The 25,586-nt window shown below is 48.8% G+C and overlaps 10 protein-coding genes across 10 annotated transcripts; 4 read left to right on the top strand and 6 right to left on the bottom strand.

The window, feature by feature from the left end:
- Positions 1–590: 590 nt before the first annotated feature.
- FOBCDRAFT_271948 (uncharacterized protein) lies at positions 591–1,685 on the top strand (the record flags this gene model as incomplete). The annotated part of the gene is made up of 1 exon (XM_031180235.2): positions 591–1,685. One exon carries the CDS (start codon positions 591–593, stop codon positions 1,683–1,685), a length of 1,095 nt encoding a protein of 364 aa, XP_031046122.2.
- Positions 1,686–3,531: 1,846 nt separating this feature from the next.
- Positions 3,532–5,228, top strand: FOBCDRAFT_133395 (uncharacterized protein; the record flags this gene model as incomplete). The annotated part of the gene is made up of 6 exons (XM_059607903.1): positions 3,532–3,715; positions 3,769–3,874; positions 4,156–4,183; positions 4,485–4,857; positions 4,976–5,098; positions 5,206–5,228. The coding sequence occupies 6 exons, from the start codon at positions 3,532–3,534 to the stop codon at positions 5,226–5,228; spliced, it is 837 nt and encodes a 278-aa protein (XP_059464597.1).
- Positions 5,229–5,313: 85 nt separating this feature from the next.
- Positions 5,314–6,211, bottom strand: FOBCDRAFT_271946 (uncharacterized protein; the record flags this gene model as incomplete). Its single annotated transcript, XM_054704070.1, has 3 exons — positions 5,314–5,823; positions 5,877–6,128; positions 6,179–6,211. The coding sequence occupies 3 exons, from the start codon at positions 6,209–6,211 to the stop codon at positions 5,314–5,316; spliced, it is 795 nt and encodes a 264-aa protein (XP_054560045.1).
- Positions 6,212–6,586: 375 nt separating this feature from the next.
- FOBCDRAFT_199524 (uncharacterized protein) lies at positions 6,587–7,230 on the bottom strand (the record flags this gene model as incomplete). Its single annotated transcript, XM_031180242.2, has 3 exons — positions 6,587–6,719; positions 6,769–6,886; positions 6,936–7,230. The coding sequence occupies 3 exons, from the start codon at positions 7,228–7,230 to the stop codon at positions 6,587–6,589; spliced, it is 546 nt and encodes a 181-aa protein (XP_031046129.1).
- A 457-nt stretch (positions 7,231–7,687) lies between these two features.
- Positions 7,688–10,522, bottom strand: FOBCDRAFT_26508 (fungal-specific transcription factor domain-containing protein). Its single transcript, XM_031180243.3, has 4 exons — positions 10,291–10,522; positions 8,950–10,228; positions 8,429–8,898; positions 7,688–8,382 (listed from the first exon to the last, which is right to left on the bottom strand). Exons 1-4 carry the CDS (start codon positions 10,476–10,478, stop codon positions 8,016–8,018), a joined length of 2,304 nt encoding a protein of 767 aa, XP_031046130.2. The 5' UTR covers positions 10,479–10,522; the 3' UTR covers positions 7,688–8,015.
- Positions 10,523–10,717: 195 nt separating this feature from the next.
- Positions 10,718–13,090, bottom strand: FOBCDRAFT_249255 (major facilitator superfamily domain-containing protein). Its single transcript, XM_031180244.3, has 5 exons — positions 12,205–13,090; positions 11,893–12,155; positions 11,715–11,840; positions 11,541–11,659; positions 10,718–11,482 (listed from the first exon to the last, which is right to left on the bottom strand). The coding sequence occupies exons 1-5, from the start codon at positions 12,887–12,889 to the stop codon at positions 11,134–11,136; spliced, it is 1,542 nt and encodes a 513-aa protein (XP_031046131.2). The 5' UTR covers positions 12,890–13,090; the 3' UTR covers positions 10,718–11,133.
- Positions 13,091–13,795: 705 nt separating this feature from the next.
- Positions 13,796–15,446, top strand: FOBCDRAFT_249254 (6-phosphogluconate dehydrogenase; the record flags this gene model as incomplete). Its single annotated transcript, XM_031180245.2, has 4 exons — positions 13,796–13,810; positions 13,870–14,550; positions 14,606–15,353; positions 15,415–15,446. 4 exons carry the CDS (start codon positions 13,796–13,798, stop codon positions 15,444–15,446), a joined length of 1,476 nt encoding a protein of 491 aa, XP_031046132.2.
- A 718-nt stretch (positions 15,447–16,164) lies between these two features.
- FOBCDRAFT_199520 (uncharacterized protein) lies at positions 16,165–17,292 on the bottom strand (the record flags this gene model as incomplete). The annotated part of the gene is made up of 4 exons (XM_031180246.3): positions 16,165–16,307; positions 16,358–16,477; positions 16,528–16,705; positions 16,756–17,292. 4 exons carry the CDS (start codon positions 17,290–17,292, stop codon positions 16,165–16,167), a joined length of 978 nt encoding a protein of 325 aa, XP_031046133.3.
- A 737-nt stretch (positions 17,293–18,029) lies between these two features.
- FOBCDRAFT_238497 (uncharacterized protein) lies at positions 18,030–18,971 on the top strand (the record flags this gene model as incomplete). The annotated part of the gene is made up of 2 exons (XM_059610218.1): positions 18,030–18,813; positions 18,865–18,971. 2 exons carry the CDS (start codon positions 18,030–18,032, stop codon positions 18,969–18,971), a joined length of 891 nt encoding a protein of 296 aa, XP_059464596.1.
- Positions 18,972–19,552: 581 nt separating this feature from the next.
- FOBCDRAFT_291024 (uncharacterized protein) lies at positions 19,553–24,685 on the bottom strand (the record flags this gene model as incomplete). The annotated part of the gene is made up of 1 exon (XM_059611778.1): positions 19,553–24,685. The coding sequence occupies one exon, from the start codon at positions 24,683–24,685 to the stop codon at positions 19,553–19,555; it is 5,133 nt and encodes a 1,710-aa protein (XP_059464595.1).
- Between the last annotated feature and the right edge of the window lie 901 nt (positions 24,686–25,586).

The following is a 25,586-nucleotide window of genomic DNA, read 5'->3' as shown; positions in this document are numbered from 1 at the left end:
TGAATAGAGTTGGATGATTCTAGCTTTCTAATAGGAGGCTTGCTTTAAGACTAAAACAGTATCTTTCCGCCACTAGGACCCAAGCTCTTGGGCCGCCAAACTCACTTGCGGTTTTGATGGAAACTCGCTTATCGCCGGACGGTGGACACCCACCTACCTGGTCCCTCCGTGATTTCTGCTATCAGACCAAGAAATAGACATTACACTAGAACTTCAATATGTCTGAACATTCCAGGTCGACCACGAGGCCACCGTTTGGAGGCGTTCAACCTGCGAGCTAGGTATGGCCGCTGAAAGGTCGAGACCCATTTCATGGATTGAACTTTATGGTCGAATCTCTTTCTAGAGGCTTTCCGTGGAGTTGCCGACTGTGCATGGACTTATTAGAGAGATCGTGATGCTTTGATATTTCATGAAATGCCATAAGTACTCGAAATGTCTCACCCATCAACAAGTGGACCCAGACGTCTCTAACACTCCTTTGACTTTAAACTCAGCCTTACAACACTCCTTTCATCCCCATTGACCTACACAAACACTCTCTTGCCACTAACATACCCATACTCTTTAAGTACCCAAACCAAGTCACCATGACGAGATTAACAACAATAAGCTGTGGCCTGAGCTTCCTATTACTTGTATACGCCCGAGTGATCTCTGATCCTTGCGCTACAACCACTACTCTACCTGTCATCACCGTCACAAAAGGCCCCAATGGCTATTACAACCAGTATACTCGCATATATCAAGAGTTCTACCCCCAAGGCCTGACAACAAAGGTTTACACCATTACACAATCATGCTCAGGTGTAAATTGTCAGCCCTTGCCCATTGAGACCGCTCCTCCACCTGGCTTCACATCTGCGGTGGTCAAGTGTGACAAGTGCGGAGATTCAGGGACCAAAGTTGCTACTTTGACATTTCCAACTGAGTCTGTTGGAGCATACTCCTCTTCCGGTTATGTTGTTGTACCTCTTGCACAACCAACGCAGATTCCACTTGGCCAGAGCCAGCAATCCGACACCAGTTCAACTTCTGAGACTGATTCTTCTGGCTCTGATGCTGGTCATGCACTGAATAACCATGGTGCTTCTCTTTCTACAAATAATTCTCCAGGCTCTGGAGATTCGGCTGCACAAGACTCCGGCAGTGGAAGTCAAGAGAGCCAAGATATTTCCAACATTGGATCCATGCAGCCCCAATCAAACAACGGAGATTCTGCAAATGATGGAGAATCTTCCGATGAGACAGATACCGTTGTTCCTGGAACCCGGCTATTATCTGAGACACCTACCGCTGGTTATCACTTTTCTCCCTCCAACTCCTCCCCTGCTGGCTCCGGTGGTCAGCCTTCGTCTTCAGCAGACGACACAGGCTCATCTGATACGGCCGCCGCTGGAGATGATACCTCATATCCCATTCCGAACCAGAAAGCCGGCAACCCATATGCAGGCGACACTTCTGGTGCCTCGAGCAACGAATCCGGCTCATCTGGCAACAATTCCCCCTCCTCTCAAAATGATACCCCCTCTACTGGAAAACCAGCCACGAAAGGCTCTGGCGATGACAGCTGGAGTCCCGATTCCCCGATCACTGTTAATAGTGCGGGCCATATCAAGACAAATGTTCTTACATGTGTATTAGCGAATATTGCTGGCATGTTCGTTTTGAGGTTGCTAGTGTAGCTACAGTAACTTCTCGTATCTAGCGTTAAAAATGATATAATTACAACTAATAAGACACAATCGAGACCATTTGTGGCTGTACATGTCGTTCCACTTTCTCTCGTGCTGGTCAGACTAACTGAAGTTGACTTAGCTAGTAGTCCAAGAAAGACATGGTTCCAGCACGGGGGAAGCGACCGTTTCTCGAGGAACTTTAAAGTTTTGCCCCAAGATTTGTCCTTACTTAGTTCGACAAATCGCATCGGCTAGCCCCTGCCAAGATTCAACAAGCTAATTCCAAATCCGTATATATTTGTTGCAGATCAGGAATCTTGTGGCTTGACATTGATAGCTAGCGCTGAGCCACAACACCACTGTCCAGCTCGTTAGGATGAGAACACTTGAGACATCGATCATGAGTGACAGAAATATCTCGATAAGGTTAGAATGTTGTAGGCCATATTTAGACTTCGTTGACTGGGTTAGTTTATGTATCTTATATCGAGTCCGTCCTGTTTTACAGACCCAAGGCTTGTGACGACGGATGACCCAAGAGGCTGGAGTTTGGGCTGAATTAGAGCTATGCTACGGGGGCTGTTGCTCCCGGTGCACCTAGATCCCAACGAGGCTGCATGAAACTCAAAGTCAGACCAGGTACTCGGACCTCTGGCTTAATGAAAGTCAAGCCTGGTCCTCCATCCGGAGAAGGACACTGGCGTTCTTGGCAGGGGGCTGCTTCGGCCTCTTGGGTCGTTTAATGATCCGCACAAAATATCGGTGGTCTTCGGCAAGCTTGATGGTTCTGATGCTCATTTGACGAATAGTGGGCAGCACAATGATATGAACGAGATGTGGTACTGGTATGCAGCAGGCGAGTCGATGCGATCTGCAGCTTCTTGACCGCTTTCCAGGCCTTGTACTCGTCGATGCTTGTCGTCTGTAGAAACTCGCTCAGAGCGAGTTTTTTAACCCACTTCCTGAGGCATTATGTGACCATGGTCTTGTATAAATCAACAGTTTCGAGGATACTGTCTACCATTGTGTCATAGACTCGTTTGAGGTGCTCAGTCGTGACGTCTCCAGTCTCGAGCTGTACCTGGAAACGAGTCGAAACAATAGCAGGTCGAGGGTCGGGATGGATGTGTATCAAGGTTCTTGTTACGAGCTAGTGTCTCTGGTTAGTTGTTTGAACACTCAGGCCAAGCTCGAATAAATTACCTGCTAGTTGGGACTGGAACAAGGATTTGAGCGAGTAATTAGGCTTATTCCAGAGAACTCTGGTCTTCCAGGCATGCTGGAATATTACTTGGAAGAGATTTGGACAAGGTGGGATTTCCCAAGAGAAAGGAAGATGATGGGGTATCTGAAAGGCTTGCTTGCGAAGGGAAGGTGAGATGTTGAAAAGAAATAATATCGCGATGCCTTCCTCGAAATTTTTAAATAAGTGAAAATATGAAAATGAGATGAGAGGAGAGTGACTCTTGGAGTGAGCGTTGAATGAAGGTGATAAGGGAAGAATAAGGTGAAATAGGATGAGTGGTTACTGATTGGTGAGGAAAAGTCCAAAGGGACACCTGGAATATTAGGTTGCTTCAGAGCTGGGTCAGTCATTCTAGACTCCACGTTTTTTATAGTATCTGTGTCACACTAAAAGGGATGGTTGTAGAATATTGAACTCTTGTAGTAGGCTGGTAGCTTAATGGTCAACTGTACCCCACCCGATAAGGTTAGTCTGAGTGCTACTAAGCGCTGATCGACATAGGAGTGGCAGTGCAGCACGTGGCGCAGCAAGGCATTATCTTGGCTTCCTCCCTTCCATCGTAGAAAACTTGAGACTTTGATCACAAGTGATAGAAATATTTGAACAATGTGGGCTTCAAAAGTTCTCAAAGGTCGGAATGCAAGATCGATTACAAAGACTTCAATTGCAGCTGCTGCTTCAGCGCCAACATCTCAAGCGGAATTCAGTGCCAATTCACAAGCCTTCTCTGTAGCTGTGACTGAGCTGCTCGAATGCCTGGACTTTGTACTTGATCAGTTGGATGATCAAGGTAAATAAGTTCATTTGAGATATATTTAGCATGCTGATAAACGTTTAAACTAGGAGAACATGGAGACTTGTTACAGTTTCATCTATCACGGCTTGCCAAGGAGATATCGAAGTACGAAAACTCAAAGGTTGATGAACAAATCTCACAGCCGTGGACTGGGTATGTCTGTCCCAAGATAACAGGAGCCTTCTAATCCAGTCGAATCTTGGCAGGGATCGTGACTTACTCGAGCTGCTGCTTGCCGCCTGCGGATGCGCATGCTCCGTCTACAAACCAGATGTCCATCCTGGAGGTGACCTTGCACCAGTGATCTCTCGGACACCTTCTATCACTGGAACAGTCAAAGCAACTTCCATATGGAAATCAGAAGATACAAATACCTTGTTTGTTTCCATTAGAGGCACATCTTGCAAGACAGACCATCTTGTAAACTTTAATAGGAACCAGAAGGACGCTGCCTCAGTCTTTGTAAGTCCCAGGAGCTTTTGATTTCTTCCAAACACTAACAGTTACTTTGAGGCTTTCCCGGGTAGTGATGAAAGAATTTTTGCCCACAGTGGTTTCTTAGCTTGTGCAGCTACTCTTCTTCCCTGGCTTACTGAGGAGATCATCCGTCAAGTCACAGCCGACAAGAGTTTGGAAGACATAGTATTCACAGGCCATTCGGCTGGCGGAGCGGTTGCAGCCATGATATTTCTGCACTTTGTTTGCCATTTCCCAAGTGAATGTTAGTACAGGTCTTCCCACTGCGTGTCTCACGAGCTGATAGCCTTTACAAGTATCGAATGCAAAGTTCTCGCTCGTCACATTCGGAGCCCCGCCTGTTACTTCGACCAACATCACTGAACTGGCTCAAAGTCTTCCTCAAACTCGGCATATCTATGCTGTTGTCAACGAACACGACTTAGTGCCGAGGATTGATCAAGGCTACATCACATCGATCATCAGTTTGTACCGGTCAGCCTACGGGCTACCATTGTCCGACTTCAATAACACCACGTTTACAAACAACACTCAAGCAGATAGAAATCAGGATGCTATCTGGAAACTACCTCCGCCTGACTTCTATGTCGTTGGAAATGTCATCGTCCTGAGAGCAAATCTCGATTACAATGCTTTACAGTCGACATCAAGCCAAACCAGTACGGACACTACTACACCACAACAAAAGCTAGATATCCTACGAGTGTCACCAATAGAGTTTTGCAAATTGCTATTCTTTGAAATATCTGTACATAAGAGGAAGATATACCTTAACAGATTGGAGAGATTGGTGCAAGAGTCTGGAGCAACAGTATGATAGTACTCGAGATAAGGCAAAACGCGATTTACTGGATTTGCTCTCACACCTGGCTCAACTAGCTGTTCTGATAGACATCTCATGTCAGTCTCCTTCTCAGACCTCATATTTCCTGTTGCTTAATCAAAACTTGTAAACCTTATCGTTCTTCATTATGATATACATGGCATGCTGCCTCTTATCTTGGTAGACCGTCTCGATCCAATGTGTTGAAATAACCCTTACGGCGAGTGAATTGTGGTTCCACCACCTTCCTTGTTCCGCCCGCACTCTCTTTGAATAAAGCTTTTGCTTCTGTTCAAGTCTCAAAATGGGACTGATAACCGCTGGAAGAAAACAGACCGTCGCGATCTCGACTGGCCACAGCAAGAGCCTCCAGGCGAATCTGGCAACCTTTGCAACTGACCCCACTGTGAACCTGTCCAGTATTTGGATCATACCACGGGTATGCAGTCGACACCATGAAACGATAGTTCTTCTTCTCGTTCTGCATCTCTAGAGCCTCATTTGCATCTGGAGTCAGGAGGCAAAGCGCTGACAACATCCGGGCAGCCTCCACTTCTGCTAGTAGTAGACCTGGACGTCTTGCCGGTTTCTCTCCCATAGAGTAGATGCCGGGAACCATTCTAACAACATGTCCAATGTGATACGTCAACCACTTCATTTTTACCTTTGTGAGCTTTTTGAAGGCGATCAGGCTGATAACACGGAGCTCAGGAGCATTCTCAATACACGCAAAACAGCAGCGGGTGGCAGTTGGCAGAAAAAGAAAGCCGCCAAAGTTTTTGCATAACGAGCATATCTCAGTCTTTAATGCACGGTACATGTCCCCAAATGTGAAATGAGTCGCCAGTCGCGTACGAACATGCTGCGAAAGCCTTCCATGCCATGTTTGACGACACGCTTGTATTCTTGAAGCTCGCTTGCCAAGATCCGGGCTCGCCGGTTGACATGGCGAAAGCGGAAATGTATCAAGGTATCCAAGTATGATGTCCAGTAACTCATTCGGAAGAACATCAAGTGCACCAAGTTTCGCTCCCGGTGAAGCGGTGAAGCGGTGAAGCGGCGAAGCGGCTTTCTATAGTTTCGCGGACAACCTGGTTTTCGTGAGATCTTGATCAAATCAGCACAAGGTCAAAGTCGCGTCTGTGGTACGCGCAAACATCAAGAATAGTAGCTGAGTCGGTGCTTGCCATTTTTGTATTGACTGAGTTCAAAATTGGTGGGGAAACCTTGGGCATGATGATGTGATGTGATATGAACTGTAAAAGTGCATGCCGGGCCGAGGAATGACCCGGATGTATATCCGATAGAATTATGCAGTGTTGTGCATCATAACTACCTAATTCATATTGTGACTTTATAAAACCCAAAAATTTGAAGAAAGGTGTCCCAGCGAGAATGCTCAGTTGAAACCTCGGCCATACAAAACGAAGATTATCTTGATAGCTCAACAAATTACATCAATCATTGTCGTATTTTCGGGTTTCCAATATTCTCATACGAACCATTAACACTTGAGCTCAGGGAGGTCATGTGAGTTCATGTCTTGCAGAAGGGAGTTGTGGTATTCAACATCTCCAGCTAGTGATGTTCCTGAAGTACTCGACGGTTCGAGAGTCCTCTGGCAAAGAGACGTTAAGGTTGTAGTTGTAAGAAGTGCTCAATCCACGGTCATCGAGTTTGTCATCGCAGCCAGTATAACTTTTCATGCGGTTAGATTGCTGCGCCTGCGGAGGAAGTAGGAACTTACTGGTAGAACTGGCATACGCCACCAGTGTTAGTGGAAATCGAAGTAACATTGTGGTTAAATGCATCCGAGATTGAGGTTGGATCGTCGCCCTTCTTGGGGTCAAAGTCGAAGTAAGACACTGCCCATCATCAGTATCAATCATGTTGAGAGGATGAGGTGCAACATACCGCACTTTCCGGGTTCAGAACCAAACGAGATGCACTCAGGCCGGAATCCAACAGTGGTACACTGAAGGACAAAGATGTAACCGTCTTCGAGGTTGTAATCCCGGTTGGGATCTGGCTCATAAACCTTGGGTGCATCACGCTTTGTCTTGCCACCGGCATAGACGAGGGTTTTACTCTTTTCGAATGGTTCTTTTGCAGCGCTGTTCAGAACAGAGCCAACAAGTTGGATGTTGGCTGCTTGGACACCGGCTGCGGCTGCGGCCAGGAGGGCAAAGGCGGTAGAGGTGCACTTCATGTTGAATATTGGTTTGAGTCTTGTGGTAGTATGAGATGGTATGAGCCAGACCAATTTCTTGGGGATTCATTACGCTTATTTATAGTCAAGAGTCTCTTGGGACTACGGTAGATATGCCATGCCGAGTCGGAAAGTATCGTTCCATTCTCAATGGTAATGTAGCACTGAGCCAGCTTCTCAAATTCTCTCATAGCTTTACAGAGTATTTGCCCATTAGGATTGACTTTACAGCCTCGTGCGCGTCTTTCGGATGCTTCGGGGAGGGCATTGGCCGCTCAAGCACTACAGGCATGAATTGATGATCCTTTGATGTCCTACCGCTTTGATGATCGATGCTTTTTAGACCGCTGAACTGAAAAAGCACGTAGACTTGGTGGCACAGATTTGTTTGAGGATTTCAAGACTAATTATGAGCATAAAATGCTTTTATGACTTTCCAAACAAGAAACTAGAATAATTTGGAACCGGTTGAAGGTTTATTCGTTCATAACGATCATCGCTGGGCCGTCGCGGAGGTTGCATGAGAGTGCAACGTTGGTGCGGTCAAGAAAGTTTAATGACTTTATGCAGTTAAATAGTCTTCCGGCAGTTATAACATCAGTTTAATGCTTTCAAAAGTTGCACCTCGTTCTCAAAAGACAGCATCGCATTGGTCTTGTGCCTGGCACAAGATCTATTAGGCTTTTGCTTGGTTGCATTGATTGACAAGAGACAGGCTTTTATGCAGCATCTAGCGAGGATCTTGGCCGATCGTTGAGGAAACAGCTTCCCAGATAGTATTACTATCAAAAGAACCCGAGAGCCGAGTCGTTGTCATCCGCCCAGTCATATGGGACCGATATCCCGGCGTTCGTCATCGACTCGCACCATGTATTGTAACCGTTGATTATTGAAGCTGCCTCGCTGTCTCCTACACTCGGGACGAACGGGGCGTTGTCGCAGTATGTGCGGGCTCCCTCTTCATCCAAGTGTGGCCAGCACAACTTGAGAGTAATATCGCGGCACTTCGAGCTGTTAGGGTTGAGTTCCGCCATGGCACCCATGATCGATAGAGACGCCTGGATCTGCGCGCGCCAGTCAGCTGCTAGGGCATGGTGGGGGTTCTGCCTTAAGCAGTGGACAGGAATTAGTGTAGCATGGAATAGGAAATATCTGTCGTTGTTAGTCGATGGTTGGCAGAGGTTTGGGTATAGCCTACAGGATATAAAAGGCTGCGAGCCTTGAATGTGACCGAGATGTCCAGTATCCTTGGATATGGGTGATTGATTCTTTCGCTGCATCGAGACATCTGAAAACAGCGAGGTTCTCGCTACTCGTCAAGTTTTGCTGCGCGTTCTGTGTGGATGATCGTGCCCAACGGACCAAGAATGGGCGATACATGACGATCCTGAGATTTCTGTAGCGCCATTCTGAAATCCCCATGCCCAGCGCAAACTCAGAGTCTGGGGGTGGAACTGCGAGATAGTAATATGGTACTTGGGCCAGCCAAGAGCCGATGCAGACATCATCCAGAGTTATCAGCTCTGTGGCGGATGGGAAGGGGCTGGTGATGAGACGGTTGTAGACGGTCATGGTGCTGAGATGATAAGCTGACTGAACTCGGATATAGGTGTACATCGTGATGCCCTCGACTTCTGGTGGGCAGTGAGTGGAGTCTTGGGTTAGATCCTATAGTAACAATCAATAAGAAGTTCGCGTGATTCGTTCTTATCAACTGACCTTTTCGTGAATATTCAGAGGGAAAGCAGTCTCGACACCAGCCTGGGGCCAGTTCAAAGGTCTGCCATACGTGATAGTGGCGCCAACATCAAGCACGCATAGACACCACCATATCCTGCGTCGAGTCTCTGTCTGTAAGGGAGAAAGACTGTTCCCCTCCAAGTCCTTATGAAGCCCAAGACCAATAGCCAGTCGAATAGCTAAGCCACCATAGTTGAAGCCAGTATTGGGTTTGTTTCGCTTTTGCATATAGTTCGATGACAAACTGAAAGCTTGCACAAGGGTTAGGTTTCCAACCTCAAGGTAGTTTGAAAACAAGCTCTTTTGTGCGGCCTGGAAGATCGGTAGGTCTGTAGCATCAGCAACGTTACTGCTCGCAAACGATCCCAAGGCCGCGAGAATGTTTGCCAGCGTGTTCCAGTGGCCTTTGTTGGCACAAGGAAGCGTGCCTGCATACTGCGCTCGAAAAGTGGGCTCATGCACGATAGGAAACGTAGGATGATAGAAGATAAAGAAGGCATCGATAAGGTTCTCGACAGCCACTCTGGTCAACATAGCTTGAGAACGAAACCATTGTGAATGATCCGAGTGTTGTTGAAATAGAGACTCAATCTCATGTAGTGCCACTTCGGCGTCAACTTCTTCTCCATCTGGACGGGCAGATAGGATCTGACGTAAGAGGGCGGATCCAGAAGCGGCGCCATAGTATCCTCTCTTTTGATCACCAATGGTTAGAGAGGCCATGCCGTCCATGATAGCTTGGGGGTTTCCGTCTACATGGTTTGTTATAGACCAAGTCGCTGGATCATATGTCCCCCATGAGGTCTCTTGTTCGTTCCACTCGAAGTTGTCGGCTGGAGCTGGAGTGGCCTCGAAAGCTGTGTCTTGTGACGCGGTCCAGAGCCCAGGGGCTGCATCTAATTCACCAATGGGTGCTAGAAGCAGGGGATCCGTAGTGAATGTTCCTGCATTTCCTGTGCCTGTCATATAAATACTAGGGTCGGGTGTCTGGTTTGGCAGCTGTAAGAGGTTGTCCACATTGCCAGGGGTTGGGGTTGTATTTGGCAAGCTGACTAACGCCGGCGTCGTTCCCAAGGTTAGTGCTGGTGTAGGCGCCGATTCAGGTGCAGTTGCTGGTGTCGCCGCTGGTACTTGTTGATTTTGGGTTACTAGTCCTTCTTTTGGACCTTCTAGCATTTCAGCAATCTGGCCATCGGTGTAATGTCGCCTCAAGACTGTTTCAGCCTTCTCAAGACGCTCCTCCAGGAGGGTGAGTTGTCTACGTCACTGTTAGTCCGACAGGTTCCCCAGTCGCTCATAGACGCGGCCCCATGTATGTACCTTCGGGTCAACCGGGTTCTACTGTGCTTGTCGTAGAGACAATGCCTTCTGTACTTTCGGCAGATTGAGCAGACGGGCATAACACCATCGCATTTCACTTTGCGGCGTCGGCATTCTCGACATGTTGTAGGCTCTTCTACAGTAGGGGCTTGTTGAGGAGGAGAGGGCTTGACTGAGCTTGTATCCATGATTCGTCCAGCCGTTGAGGATCGAAGGGCTAAAGTCTGAATGCTTTAGAAGATGGGATGATGGTTAGAATTTGCGACGTACGGTGGCTAGTAAACCCGTCAGGAACCCTTGCCATCCCCGCAATTTAGCCCCGCTTTCGGCCCGACTTAAACACGGGACCAGACATTCGGATCTAAACAGGAAAGAGTAAGCTGACGAACGCCTGACCACTTGAAGCCATGATGTTTGTTGGGAATATCACTTCCAGCAGATTCTCTGGTATAAGTCATTGCTATTAGAGTATGAATAATTACCTACATTTCTGATTATCAATGGGACATTTGCCTATTGTCTTTTTTCTGCTCTCCTCTTGGACCCCCACCAAACCATCCACGCTAAAGTACTCACAAGCTAACCCCCACTACCGTGCGTCAATGCTTCTGTAACATAAGCAACTTTACATGCAATCGTTCGTGTAATGACCTGCTATGATACACGGAGAACACGGTAGTATAAGCTCGAATGAAATCATGGACTAATATATTTGACATATTCAGATCTGGTTCTTGTCCAGTACAGCTACTAGATCAAACGGTGTCTCATTTTAGATTGCCTTTTTTAAATATACAGGCTTAGGGTAGTCTAAAATACTGGCTACTTGTCCTATCCCAAACCTTAGACAAGATAACGGAAGCCCTTTTGAACACGAAGAGCCTCATCAGTCTGAGCCTCCAGAGCCTTCTCGGCCTCATGGGCTTGTGTTTCCGCCCTCTCAATCTCCTCAATTCGCTTGTTCAACCTGGAAAGCATCATGCGAAGAACAAGAGCACCGACGATAGTGCAGCCAAACATGGCTGTAACAATGCCGTAGCTCTTGCGGTAGCCATTCTCCTTGAGACCCCAGACGTAACTTCCAGCGATGTTACCCAGTTGTGCGAAGGCGTTGATAAGGGCGATGGCCACGGCTCGCTTGGCAGGAGGGCGAGGGAATGTTGAGCTGATCCAAGAATAGAAGACGATGTATCTAATTTTGATGTTAGTTGGAATTTCGATAAGTTGATAATTCTAGAAGCGCGACATACCCAGCGTAAGAAGATGCTTGGAGGAAGAGAGCAAGGTATCGTGCAGCAACGTTGAGTGTTGACATGCTGATGATGAATCCGACTAAACCAATGCAGATAGGACCAACAATGTGCCAGAACTTTTAAAATGGTTAGTATGGAGACCAAAAGTAATATGAGTTTATGAGAGCATACCTTCTCCTGTGTTCGATCAGAACTCCAGGCAACGATAAGAGAAACGATGCATGCAAAGAGCCAGGGTGGGGAGCTCATGAGGAGAGTTGGTACGTAAGCAAAACCGAGGGTGCTGGTGAGAGATGGCTATAGAATGTCAGTATTTGGAAACGATACAAGGGATAGGAGGAGGTCTTACGAAGAAGGCGTTGAAAGACAGACCGACAACGTAGACAGCAAAGGTAAGCATCATGACATAGATCTTGCCATCCTTGAGGGCCATCATCAATCCAGCAACAGCTCCTTGACCCTCAGCATCCTCATCAGCCTCACCAACATCCTCGATCATTCGAAGTTGAGCTACTGCAAGCTCCTCCTGAGAGAAACCACGGGTGTTGCTAGGAAGATCGGGAAGGATAAAGACGGCCAGGATGGCGATGAACATGGTAATGGCACCCTCAACTATGTTATGGTTAGCCATGTTCTTTGCTATGACTGATGAAAGACTTACTCCAGAAGAGCCATCGCCAGGAAGCGTGCCCGAGCACGCCATCCATCTCAGATAGTACTCCAGCAGCAATCAAAGCTGAGAACGCATTGGAAATCAAGTTACCACAAAAGAGGACAGCATTTCTCTTTGTGAGTTCCCGGCGGGTATACCACTTCGAAAGGATAAGCAACGCTCCGGGCAGGAAGGCAGCTTCAGTGAAACCGAGGAAGAAACGGATAACAACCATTCCGGTAAAGTTATGGACGTTTCCTGAGAGGGTTGAGACCAGGCCCCAAAGGAGCATGATAACACCGAGATATAATGAGGGTCGTTGGATCTTGTTGATGAACATGTTGGAGGGGACTTGCATGAGGATGTAACCAACATAGAGGATACTGAGACATGTGGCATACTCATTATCGTCCAGCTTAAGGTCATCCTGCAAGCCCTTGAGGCGAGCAGCCGCAATGTTGTTTCGATCGAGATAGTTCATGATGTAAATCAGAACGAAGAGAGCGCAACGAGCATCGAGCTTGAGTTTGAGACGCTTCTCAACTCGAGCACGAGTTTCGGGGTCCATTGTTCGGGCGAGGGCGAGACGATCGCTGTGAGGAACAAAACTCTCGAGGTTCTCCTTTGTCTCGAAGGAGGGTTTCTCAGCTCGAGCTGCGCCGGTGGCAGTCGGGTTGGTGATCTCGTTGGTCATGATGGCGAGAAAAAACCACAAGGTCCTGATAAGATAAGAAGAGAAGATAAAGTTGGATGGAACTCCAGATGAGTGATGATCCTCTGGGGTTTGGGGAATTAAACTATCTGGGGTATGGGGAACGGATGAAAAGTATTTATGTCAATTCACAAGGTGCCCTTCATCGGCCAACTCCAGCTACCTGGAGTTTCAGCTTCACGCGAGCAATTCTCTAGTTCAACCCCATGTTCAACAGAACTTGGAGAAATTCGGAGACCACTTACCAATTTCAGACTAGTCGCGAAAAAGTCAGCTATGGAGAAAGGCTGACTGTCAGCTACCAATCGGAACATTGGCACTTTTACTAGTATGGGGCTTCTAGTGTCGGTACTTGGCTTGTGCGTGGTCGACAGTCAGCCTGGCAGTGGGACACGATACGTAACTAGAGCCTTGGTACTCCGTAGGGGGAGAAAGTTTAATGAGGCTCCTTCTCCACGCTACAGGTCTGTCGTTCTCGAACCCCGTGGGGGTTCTCCCGCTTCGAACGGCATGAAAATTCGGAGACTCCGCATGGCCGAGTCATGATTTATTGAGCACTATTCAAGTTGACTGTCGACCTCTTCGTGGGAAATCGTCAAGAACGTTCTTTATTATCGTTCATAGTCTGAAGTTTCCCTGGTTTTGAGGATCATATGCGCCTTTTAGATAGTTGACTCTCAACCTCATCATGTGAAACTTGAGGCAGTGCAGTAGCAAGGCTCACATCAGCTTGATTTTTCCAAGTAATTCTTGAGGAATCCACGTGTATTTAAATCCTCGGTTGGACGTGTTATGAAATGTAGATGGTTCTGTATCCTCAACGGACAAGTCTCCTGATTTAATCACTTCCTCCTAATCAACTACATATTCTGATATCAACAACTCGAAATGGAGATTACCAAAGTAATTACCCCAGACCAACACTACCTGTCTCCAATGTCACTAACGCATGCATCCACTAGGTCGGTATTATTGGAGCAGGCACCATGGGGGGTGCCGTCTCCCTCCTATTCGCAGAAAAAGGTCTAGACGTGTCTATCGTTGATACCTCGCGAGCAAGTCTCGATAAGGTCGCGAAGAACGCGGAGGCCGCCGGTCTATCGAAACGAATCCATATTTGCGAGGACTACGATACCCTCTGCCAAGGACTTGGTTCACCCAAAGTCTTTATCTTCAGCTTACCGAATGGCCGTCCTGGTGATAGTGTCGTCGCCCAACTCAAATCACGTGTCTCAAAGGGCGACATACTCATTGACGCTTCGAACGAAAACTACGAACGCACACAAGCGAGACAAGAGATTCTTCGTCCTCTTGGTGTTGCATATATCGGACTCGGCATCTCAGGTGGTAGCTTTGGAGCTAGATATGGTCCATCACTTATGCCGGGTGGGGAGAAATGGGCTGTTGAGCAAGTTCTCCCCCTTCTCTCTAGGATCGCGGCCAAAGATGACCAAGGTCGCCCTTGTGTAACCAATATTGGCACTGGTGGAAGTGGTCACTTTGTTAAGATGATCCATAACGGCATCGAGCACGGAGTCATGTCCAGTCTCTGTGAAGCATGGGAGATTATGGACAAGTGCTTGAAGATGACTGGCGACGAGATTGGCGACGTATTTGACTCTTGGTGTGAGAAGGGAGAACTAGTAAGTGCTTTCCAAAGCTGACTATATACAAGCTTGCTAACCATCCATGATACAGAAAGGCAACTTCCTCGTATCGATCAGCGGTCCTATCTGCAGAACCCGAAGCCCTGTCGACGGCGGCTCTCTCTTGCATCAGATCAGAGATGCCGTTGTCCAGGATGCCAACGATTCCGAAGGCACCGGAGTTTGGGCCAACATTGAAGCTGTCGCCTCTCACGTCCCCGCACCAAGTTTGACCGCCGCCCATTACCTGCGACTTGCCTCAGCCGAAGTCGAGCAAAGGAGTGCCGTCAAGGCTTCCATCGGAACCGTCTCCCCACAGCCCTTCACAGTTGCACCCGAGAAGCGAGCCCATATTCTTGAACAACTACGACAGGCCGTCTATGTCACAAGTCTTGCGTGCTTCATCCAGGGGTTTGATGTCATGGAACGCAAGAACCGACAGGAAGGTTGGGGTGTTGACATGACACGCGTCTTGAATATCTGGAGAGCTGGCTGCATCATCAAGTCTGACTACATCTTTGACATCCTTGACGTTGCATATGCTGAGGGTTCTGACGTGCACCCGCTATGCAGACCTGGGGTGCCGAACGAGATCAAGAAGTCTTGGCCCTCGCTCAAAGCGATTGTACTTGAAGGTCTTAAGGCTGATGCCCACTTGCCTTGCTTGAGTGCCACTTTGGAATATCTCAAGTACATTGGAGGAACTGATCTTCCTACTTGCTTCTCAGAAGCTCAGTTGGATAGCTTTGGAGCTCATGGGTTTGATCTGAAGTCAGAGCCCATTAGACATCTTCTGAAGGGTGAGTTACGCTTTGGTATGGAGCCAGATAATCAGCCTGGAAGCTAACATAATCTTACTAGGAAACCACCACGAGACATGGTCCGGTGCTTAGATGATTGTGACATGACTCAAGTTCTACAGCCTTCGTAGAGGAGATGGCTACTTTAGTCGGGCACATCTTATACATTTCACCCTGTCAGTCAGACTTTACTCCTAGCGACGGGATACAACAAACCATCAGTTGCTGTCAACGACCTCTCGCGCAGAATCCAGCACATCAAGTCAATGCTTATCGCTTGATTCCATAGCCATAACCTCACAAACTGAACGCCAGATACTTTGAGAGTCTGAAAACCATTAGACCACCAAGACTGAATAGGAAATTATCCCTTTGGATTGGGAACACTGCAGGATGAGTTCTGGATACACGAGGCTGTTGTCTACAGAAAGACTGTCATTGTGATCGTAAGGTACTTTATAGAAAGTCAGAAGTCATGGTAGCCTCTCGATTGAATTCCTTGGAACCTATACATGAATAAAGTACAAAGGATACTGGAGGATACTGGAAGGTTGACTTGTCAATATTTAGCGTACTAGTTCGAAGATATCATAGTTATTTTAAACATCCAAACAGACTTAAGTCTCGCCGCTGGTCTAATAAACCATCTTCTCACTTGGGCTCTAAAGCAGCTCAGCCTCTGTTTCAGCACTCACCTCCGGGGATAAGAGATGTTTACTAAGAGAACAACTAAATAGACAAGTAACTACTGTAAAGGCTCTGCTGTCTTTCACACTCTAGCTTCTCCATATCTTCGTTGATCGTGGCCAATCTAAAAAGAGAACTTTTGGCCAACCATCTCTTCACTTTTCCTCCAAAGTAACTCTGCTTCTGTTGAGCTTGTCGCCCACGGTCTGACTGTATCAGTCATAGGGTCTGCTAGACGGCATTCAAGCAGATATGCACCGTTATGTTCTATCGAGATCAGTCTTTGTAAATCTGAGACTATTTGAAGTCCTACTTACCCTTGAGATCGGGATCGAAAGCAGCAAACGCGTGTGTTGCAGCACCGACCTCGGAGCAAACTGGGACAGTAGACCAATCCACCCAACCCCAGGGGTCCCCCATTGCACGATCCGCTTCGACTACGCTCGTTAGCTTGACAGTCTTTATAAGTCATCCGTTGAGCACTTACCCAGACTATCCAAATTATCTAGATGTTTAGCCAAAGAAGTATGAAGGATTGCGCCAGGATGGAGGGAGAACGCTCGGAGTCCGCGACTGCCGAGCTTCTCAGCAAGAGAGATGGCAAACAACATGTTTGCTGTCTTTGACTGCCCGTATGCACTCCACTTGTTGTATCTTTCACCATTCTATATGCGGGTTAGCAGTAATTCCATAATGAAGTGTCGTAAAAGCTTACGCTGAAATTGGGGTCACCCCATCGGATAGGCCCCAGCCGGTGGCCATTGCTGGAAACACTGACCACTCGAGGCGTCGCTGAAGCAAGGATCTTATCTATGATCAGATTTGTAAACAAGAAGTGACCCAGATGGTTCGAAGCGAATTGATTTTCGAAGCCGTCTTCCGTCAGCTTGAAGTCTGTCGCCATAATCCCTGCATTGTTGACCAAGACATCGATCTTAGGAACATCTGACCATCCGTTGACCTCTTCTGCAGCTGCACGAACAGAACGAAGAGACTTAAGATCAATACTCAGAAGCTTTGTCTTCAGCTTGGGATACTTGGCAGCAAGATTGTCTGCAGTTTGCTGGAGCCTGCCAACACTCCGGCCAGCTAGAATAGCCAGTCCAGGTTCTGCAACTGCAATAGCTTCCACGAATAGTGCACCGAGACCTCCTCGGCTTGCACCTGTCGTAAGGATAGTCTTGCCCTTGATGATGGGTGCATACTCTTGTGCGAGCTGGTGAACCGTAGTCTTGGGACCGTGTTGTACCATGATATGATGGTGGTTAAGAGGTTTTGAATGGAAGCAATGTATGAGATTGAATGGTAGAGGATAATAGGGATAGTTAATCCTGAAGAATAGTTCCATCCTTTTATATTCTTCTTACAACAGCAACTTTTGTGGATCTCATACGATCTGCAGGCAATGTTTCCAGGATAGTGTGTCTGGCTGGCGTCAGCCAGATCCTGAGTGGAGTAACGACCCCAGGTAAAGACTCCAACATGATTGGTGGTTCAACTTCAGTTCCTTGGGGCCAGCTCGATAACCCTTGAGCAGTATCAGATGTCAGCAAAAATTCTTTGAATGATGATTAATCTTAGAGAAGATTTTCTGAGTATTGTCTGAGTAGGTCCCAGCACAAAAGGGTTGGAGATAATTGCCATTTTATGTTATCTGATTCTGCAAAGGTTGGGAAGAAGAACTTTCTATTAACTATCATCATGTCATGAATATATGTTTCTCTTAGTATATTGATTTATTTTTTTCACTGAATATCACAATTATAGTTTCCTCTATCGGTATAAGTCAAAGACTTCTCGGCAAGATAATGTAAGTTAAACTTAAATCAGAACCTTCGTCCTGAACTTCCACCATATTACAGTGCTTAAGTAAAGAATCGTAAAGTTTAAATGAGGGTAAAACCCCCTTTCTGCTCGAATTTTATTTATCTATCTCGTTTTTCCATTCTCAACATTCTTTGTTCTTATACTACCCATTGATGCTTCACAATGGCTTCATCATCAACCATCTCGACTCCCCCACTCTCAAATGACCTACCCAGGCTCCCACTTGAGATCTGGATTCAAATTTTCGAGGGTCTTGAATCACTAGGGAATTTCCAGTCCTTAATCTCTGCTTCGCCCATCGCCTTTGGTTATTTTCAAGGTGGCAAAAGCCATATCCTACGCCTGTTTGTGGACAACATCAACAACCACATCGACAATGACATTATTGCTCTCCTATTGTCCTCATTCAGAGTTAGAAAACTGCTGCACAAAACACCGGGCCTTACCCTATCGCAAATCGGAGATGAAATTTCAGCGTTTCTGAATCCTCTTTTCAGACCTGACACTCCAAACCCTTTTCAAGAATGGGATCGGAATCTATCAGCTGTCGTCAAGGTCACCATAAGTTTCCGAAAGATCGACAGCGCGATATGGTTTTACAAAGCTATCAGAGGGAGAGTGTGGTTTATGGACCATATGTCGTCCGTCCCGTTCCCTAGCCAGCCCGAAGCATCGAAATCTGAGCTCAAGAAGTTCCTTGTCACCTTCATGCATCACACGATCTTACTCGACTTATCCACTTACCGTGAGGGCACCTTGTTCAATCCCAGAACATCTATTCTGGACTCAGTGGCGTGGCAAGCAGCCAACCCGAATCTCGAAGACATTGTCCCAAAGTTATGGCAAAGATCTTCAAATCAGGCGGGGGCTTTGGTTATCAGTGACCGTGGGCTGGCGCATGTCGCAGTAAATATCGCGATTGATCTCCATGGACGAAGCGAAGACGGTGACGGAGGATATACCCAAGTGACCCCTCTCCTCTCTACACTTCCTCTAGTTGCATCAGAGGAACCACAGTCAAAATACCCTGGAGTGTCGTCAGTTTCTCCATCGCCGACGCTCATGTCCTATTTGTCGGCTCGGCTTAATGGAGGGGTTCGTTGATGGCGCTCATTCATGGGGTATGCGAGGCGATGGTAAGGATAGTCGGGGGGGGAAGCTTTTTGGCAGGTAAAGAAATATGGTCAAAAACAAAACCTCCATGTTCTCACCCACGCGATAACCTTTACAGATCTCTAACGACACAAATCAGGAACACCAATATTTACAATTTTAGAATGTACGCAAAAGAACTTCATTTCTCGTATCAGACGTCATTGTTTGTGAAATAGAGCCTATCCTCTCCTCGCTCATGCGAGGGTTCATTGATCTGCAGCAAGTTTCCTGAAATTGTCATTGACGGCATACAATTGCGGCATGCGAATGTAATTGGGAAGCGGATTAGAGATATTATATTCTTATAATGAAATATTATATGCGTTATAGGCGAAAGAGTTGCGAAGGGGTATTGCGTGACATAAAGCTACAAATTGTTATACATGTGTTCCGGCCTCAACCATCATCCCTCTTATCATACAAGAAGTTCAGGCAATAGAAAGACGAAATTAAAATAATAATAAGCATCAACCATGCCCCATAAGTAGAACAGTCTGTCATAGAAAAAGAAGAAATGGGCCAGGGATGCGTTATAGAGTACACAATCCATTGACGCAAGCACAGATTCCCAGCGACGTACACAAGTTCAGGTTTGCCACACAGTCATCTTCTGTAGAACAAGAGACATCATCGACGCAGACTTCTTGTTGACAGCTTTGTCCAGCTCTGCACTGCAAGTTTGTCGAACATGTGTTGACGTTTGATGGTGGACTGCAAACCGCATTCAAGCAAACGCAGAGGCCAAGGGCGCAAAGAGGTTGCAGAGATAAGAGGCAATCAACACTGTCGGAGCAAGATGAGGCGCCTCCGTTGCCATTACTGGGGGATGATGCCCTGCAAAAGCCATCTGCGGCGCATGTCTGGCCTGCGACCGTACAGTCGCTGTCGTCAGAACATGGTGTTTCCGAACTACCAGTTGGTGCCGCTGTATTGCCAGATGTTACAGTGACAAAGCCGCTGCTCGGGTTTGCAGTCTGTTGACAAATCAGGTCTATGCAAGCAAAAATCCCCAAAGCATTTGCGCCAATTGCTGCGATGCAGTCCTGGTTTGTTGAGCACTCGATATCGGCGGTGGCTCCCGGAGAAGGCGGCTGAGTTGTCGAAGGTCCAGCGCCTGCAGTTGAAGTAGTCTCCCGGCAGAGAGCGTTAACACAGACAAATAATCCCAATGCCTGGGCGCCGAGAGCGGCGACACAGTCTTGGTCAGTTGCACACTCAACGTCAGTTGTAGAAGCCGAAGCAGAGACCCCAGTGTTAGTTGCTGTCGTCACAACGCTAGCTGTTGCTGTCTGTTGACAAAGAAGATTGACACATGCAAAGATACCAAGAGCCCCAACTCCAATGGCAGCCACACAGTCTTGGTCCGTCGAACACTCGACGTTAGTTCCTTGCACAGACGCGGCAGGCTGAGTAGCAGAGGCACCAGCTCCAGAAGCTGTAGCCGTCTGCTCACATAAGAGATCTATGCATGCGAAGATTCCTAACGCGTTAGCTCCCAACGCCGCCACGCAGTCTTGATCTGTCGCACAATCGATAGGTTCAGTGATGGTGGGAACCGCGATGGAGCCTGTTTGCGAAGCTGTAGTACCTCCATTCGTAGGGTCGGCAGTTGGTTGAAGCTGACAGATGAGGTCCACACAGACGTAGATTCCTAAGACAGACAGTCCGAGGGCGGCTGTACAGTCTTCGGCATTTGCGCACGGTACTGATGTTTGTGCTGCTGGTGCCCCAGCTGTTGTGGTTGGTTCATCATCGCCACCTCCACCATTGCTCGAGTCGGGTCCAAGTTGGCATACAGCATCTACACAGACACATAAGTTGAGCCCTGCGACCAGGCATAATGCTACGTCGGCCACGCAGTCGTCGCTGGTAGAACATGCCGATCCTGTTTGTGTAGCCGACTCGCCGGCTGTTGTAGTTCCTGATCCGCCGGCACCAGACCCTGGGTTATTGCCAGAAGCCGTGCTTGAGACTTGAGAGCCACTCGTTGTCGTGTCTCTAACGCACACTGCGTCAACGCAAGTGCATAGATTGAGCGCGCCACTCAAACACAGCGAGACATCAGCTAAGCAGTCATCGTCATCGGTACATGGTGTACCTTCACCACTCTCTGTCGGCGTTGATGGGTTGATGGCCTGGGTTCCAGATGCCGCAGCAGAGCTGGCGCTTCCTGCTGTAGAAGCACCATCTGGGTCAGTGGTCGGGACACATACTGCGTTCACGCAAGTGCAGATGTTGAGCCCTCCAGAAATGCAGAGCTCGGTATCGATGACACAATCACTATCATCTGAGCAGGATGTGGGGGATCCATCAGTGGGTGACGAGCCTTGGCCTGTGGTTGTGACAGAGGAAGACTGTCCACCAGTTGGCTGGCCATTTGAAGAACCAGTCGTTCCAGCCCCTTGGCTTGGGTTGGTTCCCTGCGAATTGGTCGCTGAAGGTTGACTGCCACTTGCACTTGTTTGACCTCCAGCGTTAGGGCCGCCGTCAGTGTTTGAAGGTTGTCCACCACCTGTGCCAGATCCAGCTGGGTTTCGAGAGCTAGACTGACTGGCAACAGTATTTGAAGTGCCTGAACCTTGAGTTGCAGTACCAGTGCCGCCTCCATTACCGCCTGTAGCCGACGCGCCCCCGTTGTTCGTTGAGGGGCTGCCTGACCCTTCTGACCCTTGAGTGCCTGTGTTACCACCACCATTACTATCTGTTGGTGATGGCTCGCCATCTCCGCCACCCGTAGGGTTTCCTTCGGGGCTTCCAATCTGCCTCGAAGTTGATGTTACCAATCTTCCAGATGCCCCCGTTGAACCTGGGCCAGGATTGACAATTGGTGCCCCATCAGATAGGATGGAGGTTGGCGATGTCTGGCCTGTTGAGCCCGTAGCTCCCGATCCACCTGACCCTGAAGGCGAAGAACCGCCGGATACAGAAGCTCCCGATGTTGCCTCTGGGCCGCCATTGGACACAGGGTCGCTCGAGGCAGGGTCGCCATCGCCACCTGTACCACCTCCCTCTGTACCCCCAGTCTGATTCGGAGAGGACGCTGATTGCGACCGACTGCTAGACCCGTTGTCGCCTCCAGGTCCATCACCTCCAGATCCATTTCCTTGGCTACCAGTTTGGCTTGGACGGGTTCCAGCTTGTGTACTCGAGGTCTGTCGGCCATTTGACTCTGTATTAGCAACACCAGAGGTATTGTCGGTATCAGGATCACCACCACCAGGAACATTACCCTGTGGTCTGGCCGTAAGTGCTGGTTGACGTGTTGTTGGTGAACCATTTCCACTGCCATCTGAACCATTGCCTGATGATGAGCCAGAGTCGGGCCCGGATCCAGAGCCATTACCGTCGCCATCTCCACCATTTGATCCTGAACCACTACCTCCCTGAGATCCAGAACCTGAACTACTGCCTGAGGGTGAATCTGATCCTGAATTTGATCCGTTGCCCGAGCCATTTCCGCTTCCTGGACTCGTCCCAGAACCTGTGCTTCCACCGTCATTTGAGCCGCCAGAAGAGCCACTGCTGGAACCTGAGCCTGAGCCTGAGCCGGAGCCATCTCCAGATCCAGAACCACTACCAGTGCCAGATCCTGAGCCAGAATCCCCTGAACCATCACCACCAGAGCCTTGTCCTTGTGTACTGCCAGTCTGTGACCCATCGCCAGAAGAGCCGTCGTTAGGAGAGGCCCCATCCGAGGAATCTCCGCTGTCCTGTCCTTCCCCGCCTGTGTTGTCGCCGTTCCCGTTGTCACCACTTGAAGAGGAAGATCCATCATCGGCCCCATTATTTGAGCCGCTTCCCTGGGTTCCTGCACCTCCGCTTGAACCTGAGCCTGTGCCGTCGATGGGGACACAAGCTCCGTTCTGGCAAGTCTCACCAGTAGGGCAAGCAACTCCATTGCAGCTAGCTAAACCGGGACTTGGCGTGCAGATGTTGCCGATGCAAACTTCATCACTGCTGCAAGTTTCGTCACCGCATGAAGTTGGATCACCAAGAGCCACGCAGGAATCTTGGATACAAGCAAAGTTGATGGGGCAATTGACACCTGATGCGCCGCAGTTGACCGGGCCATCGGCCGGTACGCACTCGTTGTTAATACAAGCAAAGCCTGGCTGGCAGGTTGATGTTGCTTGTCTCCGCAGAAGACGCAGGAGACGGCTGGAGGAGGTACCGCAGGATGACGGGTCCTGAACTGAAGCGCATTGGTTGTTGATACAGACAGTATTGCCAGTACAGGCTGGGTCGCAAGTTGAAGCTGGTGACCCGGAGCCAGTATCTCCTCCATTCTGGTCCGATGATGCTCCGTCAGCGCCATTTTTATCGGATCCATCTTGGTCTGCTTGCCCATCCCCGTTTCCTGAGCCAGAAGCTGAGTCATCTCCCCCGCGCCCAGCATCGCCTGAGGTTCCCTCTGGCCGAGCTGAGGTTGCGCCGTTTCCTTCCGATGAGCCCCCATTGCCAGAGGCGTCTCCATCGTCGGAACCATCTGGCGATTGTGCATCTCCATTACCGGATGCATCATTGTCTTGGCCCGATGATCCATTTCCATCAGAAGATCCTCCTTCTTGGCCGTCGGCATTATCTCCCGAGCCATTGCCATTCGACTCACCGTCGCCAGGGCTGCCGCTTCCTCCAGAGGAACTGCCTCCATCACCCGACTGTGTATCTCCATCCTCATCCGCACCGGGAATACGTGCTCCGGGACCTCCAGACCCAGCACCACATGCGACCCTAGCAGTGTTGGATTGATGGACCAGGTTGCTGATACATTGGTCCGAGATGCACACCTGGTTGCTTCCGCAGGATTCTGAGCTGCTCCCGCATTGCGATAGGTCGGTTGAGATCTTGATAGGTAGGCACTCGTTATTCGAGCAGTAAGATCCTGGTTGGCATTTTCCATTAGAGCCGCAATGAGTAGGTGTCCCTGAAGTAATGTTGAGTGAAAGGCATTGTCCAGAAACACAGAGTTGACCGTCGGTGCAGTTCTTGGGGTTGGCTCCCAGACCACAGTTATAAGTGTCGGTCGAGATGAAGGCCTGACGACAGTAACCGCCTCGGCATGATGCGCCAAGGGAGCATTCGCTGCTGCTCTTACAGGACTGGACGTTGGTACCAAGTTGAAAGGGCACACATGATCCGTCAAGGCACCAGTTGCCTGAGGCACAGGTCGTATTTGAAGTACCACAGGAGTTGGGGTCTGAGCCAATGGCCAACCTTTGGCATCGGTCGTTGACACAAAGAGATCCAGGTCCGCATTGTGTGTTGGTACTGCCACAGCGACGAGAGTTTGCCGTCACCTGGATTGGGGAACACTTCCCATCATCGCACCATTGGCCCGGCCGACATGGCTCAGAGCTATTGGAACCTGATGAGGAGGTGCAGCTGTTGGTATTTGACCCATCCAGAGGATAGCATCCACCAGCAACGCAGAGCTCTCCGGCTTTGCATGAGTTGCCACGTTTGCCGCATTGTGTAGGGTCGAGTCCGATCGTGACGCTTGTACAGCTTCCCCATGTACATACGCCAGGGAGTGGACAGCCTCCAGCATAGAGCATGCCAGTTTGCTGGTTGGGATCACTATCGCAAGGGAGGGTATGGGATGGGGTAGGTGACAGAAGTAAGAGTGAAGCCATCACGGCTCGCCAGTTCATGTTGGGAGCCATGATTGATGTTTGGTATTGTTGAACTTGGCATTGATCAACCTCGATGATCATAGAATGCCAACGAGATGATCCTTCAACTATATAGCGATTGAACAAGAGCCAGGCGCCCAGGCTACTATGAGCGACGCCTTCACGCCTTCGTCACCGACGGGCCTTCCACCGTGATAACATGTCGTCATATCAAGGGTCCAGGGACTCCTGAAAAGAGGACCCTGTACTCCAGGTTGTAATATGCAACGACATCATGAGCGAAAGTTTAATCCGCCCAGAGGCTCCCTCCCAACAGCCTTGAGCATACCTGTCACGGTCAGTGTTATCGGCGGACAAGACCAATTCAGCACTGGCAAACCTACCAAGCTTGAAGAGGGCTACTCAAATGGACTCCATCGCACCACCATACTCGCCCACAAGAATCTAGGGATAGCCTCAAGTCCTGTCACCATTAGCTCGCAGAACTGTCATGTTTCCGGTCACGGGGTAAACCTTGCGACCCTCCCGCCAACGTTCACAGCGGGCTCAGCAGGAACTAACGCCCCGTTGACAACTTAAACTCGCGATGAACGCTCCGGATGAGCTTTGACGACATGATGAGTCGGGGTGAACTGCTGAAGATCTCTAAAGACTTGGCGCCTGATGTAGATCGTTGGGGCGCGGGAATGTCTCGGTGCCGGGCACAAGATTGGGGCCTGCGTCTAACGAGCGCCTCAATTCCCCGGGCTTTGTTTGGTTGCTCAGGCGAGCTGCCGTTTTCGGCAGCACAAAACGGGTAGGCTAACACTGACCAGCGCGGCTGTGGAGTTATCATTGCGGGACGGTTTGGATCAAAAGAAACCCTTGTCGTATAATGTCCAGTATGTTAGCAATCATGTCCTTGGTTGTCTAAATGTGAAGAAGCCAGGAA

This window comes from Fusarium oxysporum, chromosome IV (assembly GCF_013085055.1).
Source record: "Fusarium oxysporum Fo47 chromosome IV, complete sequence".
NCBI lineage: Eukaryota > Fungi > Ascomycota > Sordariomycetes > Hypocreales > Nectriaceae > Fusarium > Fusarium oxysporum.
This window is presented reverse-complemented; position numbering and strand designations above follow the sequence as displayed.

Bases quoted from the DNA above. Each gene is read 5' to 3' on its own strand.
- FOBCDRAFT_26508 (XM_031180243.3), bottom strand. From the start codon at position 10,478: ATGGATACAAGCTCAGTCAAGCCCTCTCCTCCTCAACAAGCCCCTACT. The intron at 10,229-10,290 runs GTACATACATGG...ACAGTGACGTAG, and splicing joins AGAACCCGGTTGACCCGAAG to ACAACTCACCCTCCTGGAGG. The intron at 8,899-8,949 runs GTCAGTTGATAA...TTGTTACTATAG, and splicing joins CTCTGAATATTCACGAAAAG to GATCTAACCCAAGACTCCAC.
- FOBCDRAFT_249255 (XM_031180244.3), bottom strand. From the start codon at position 12,889: ATGACCAACGAGATCACCAACCCGACTGCCACCGGCGCAGCTCGAGCT. The intron at 12,156-12,204 runs GTAAGTCTTTCA...ACCATAACATAG, and splicing joins CTGGCGATGGCTCTTCTGGA to TTGAGGGTGCCATTACCATG. The intron at 11,483-11,540 runs GTATGTCGCGCT...CATCAAAATTAG, and splicing joins CAAGCATCTTCTTACGCTGG to ATACATCGTCTTCTATTCTT.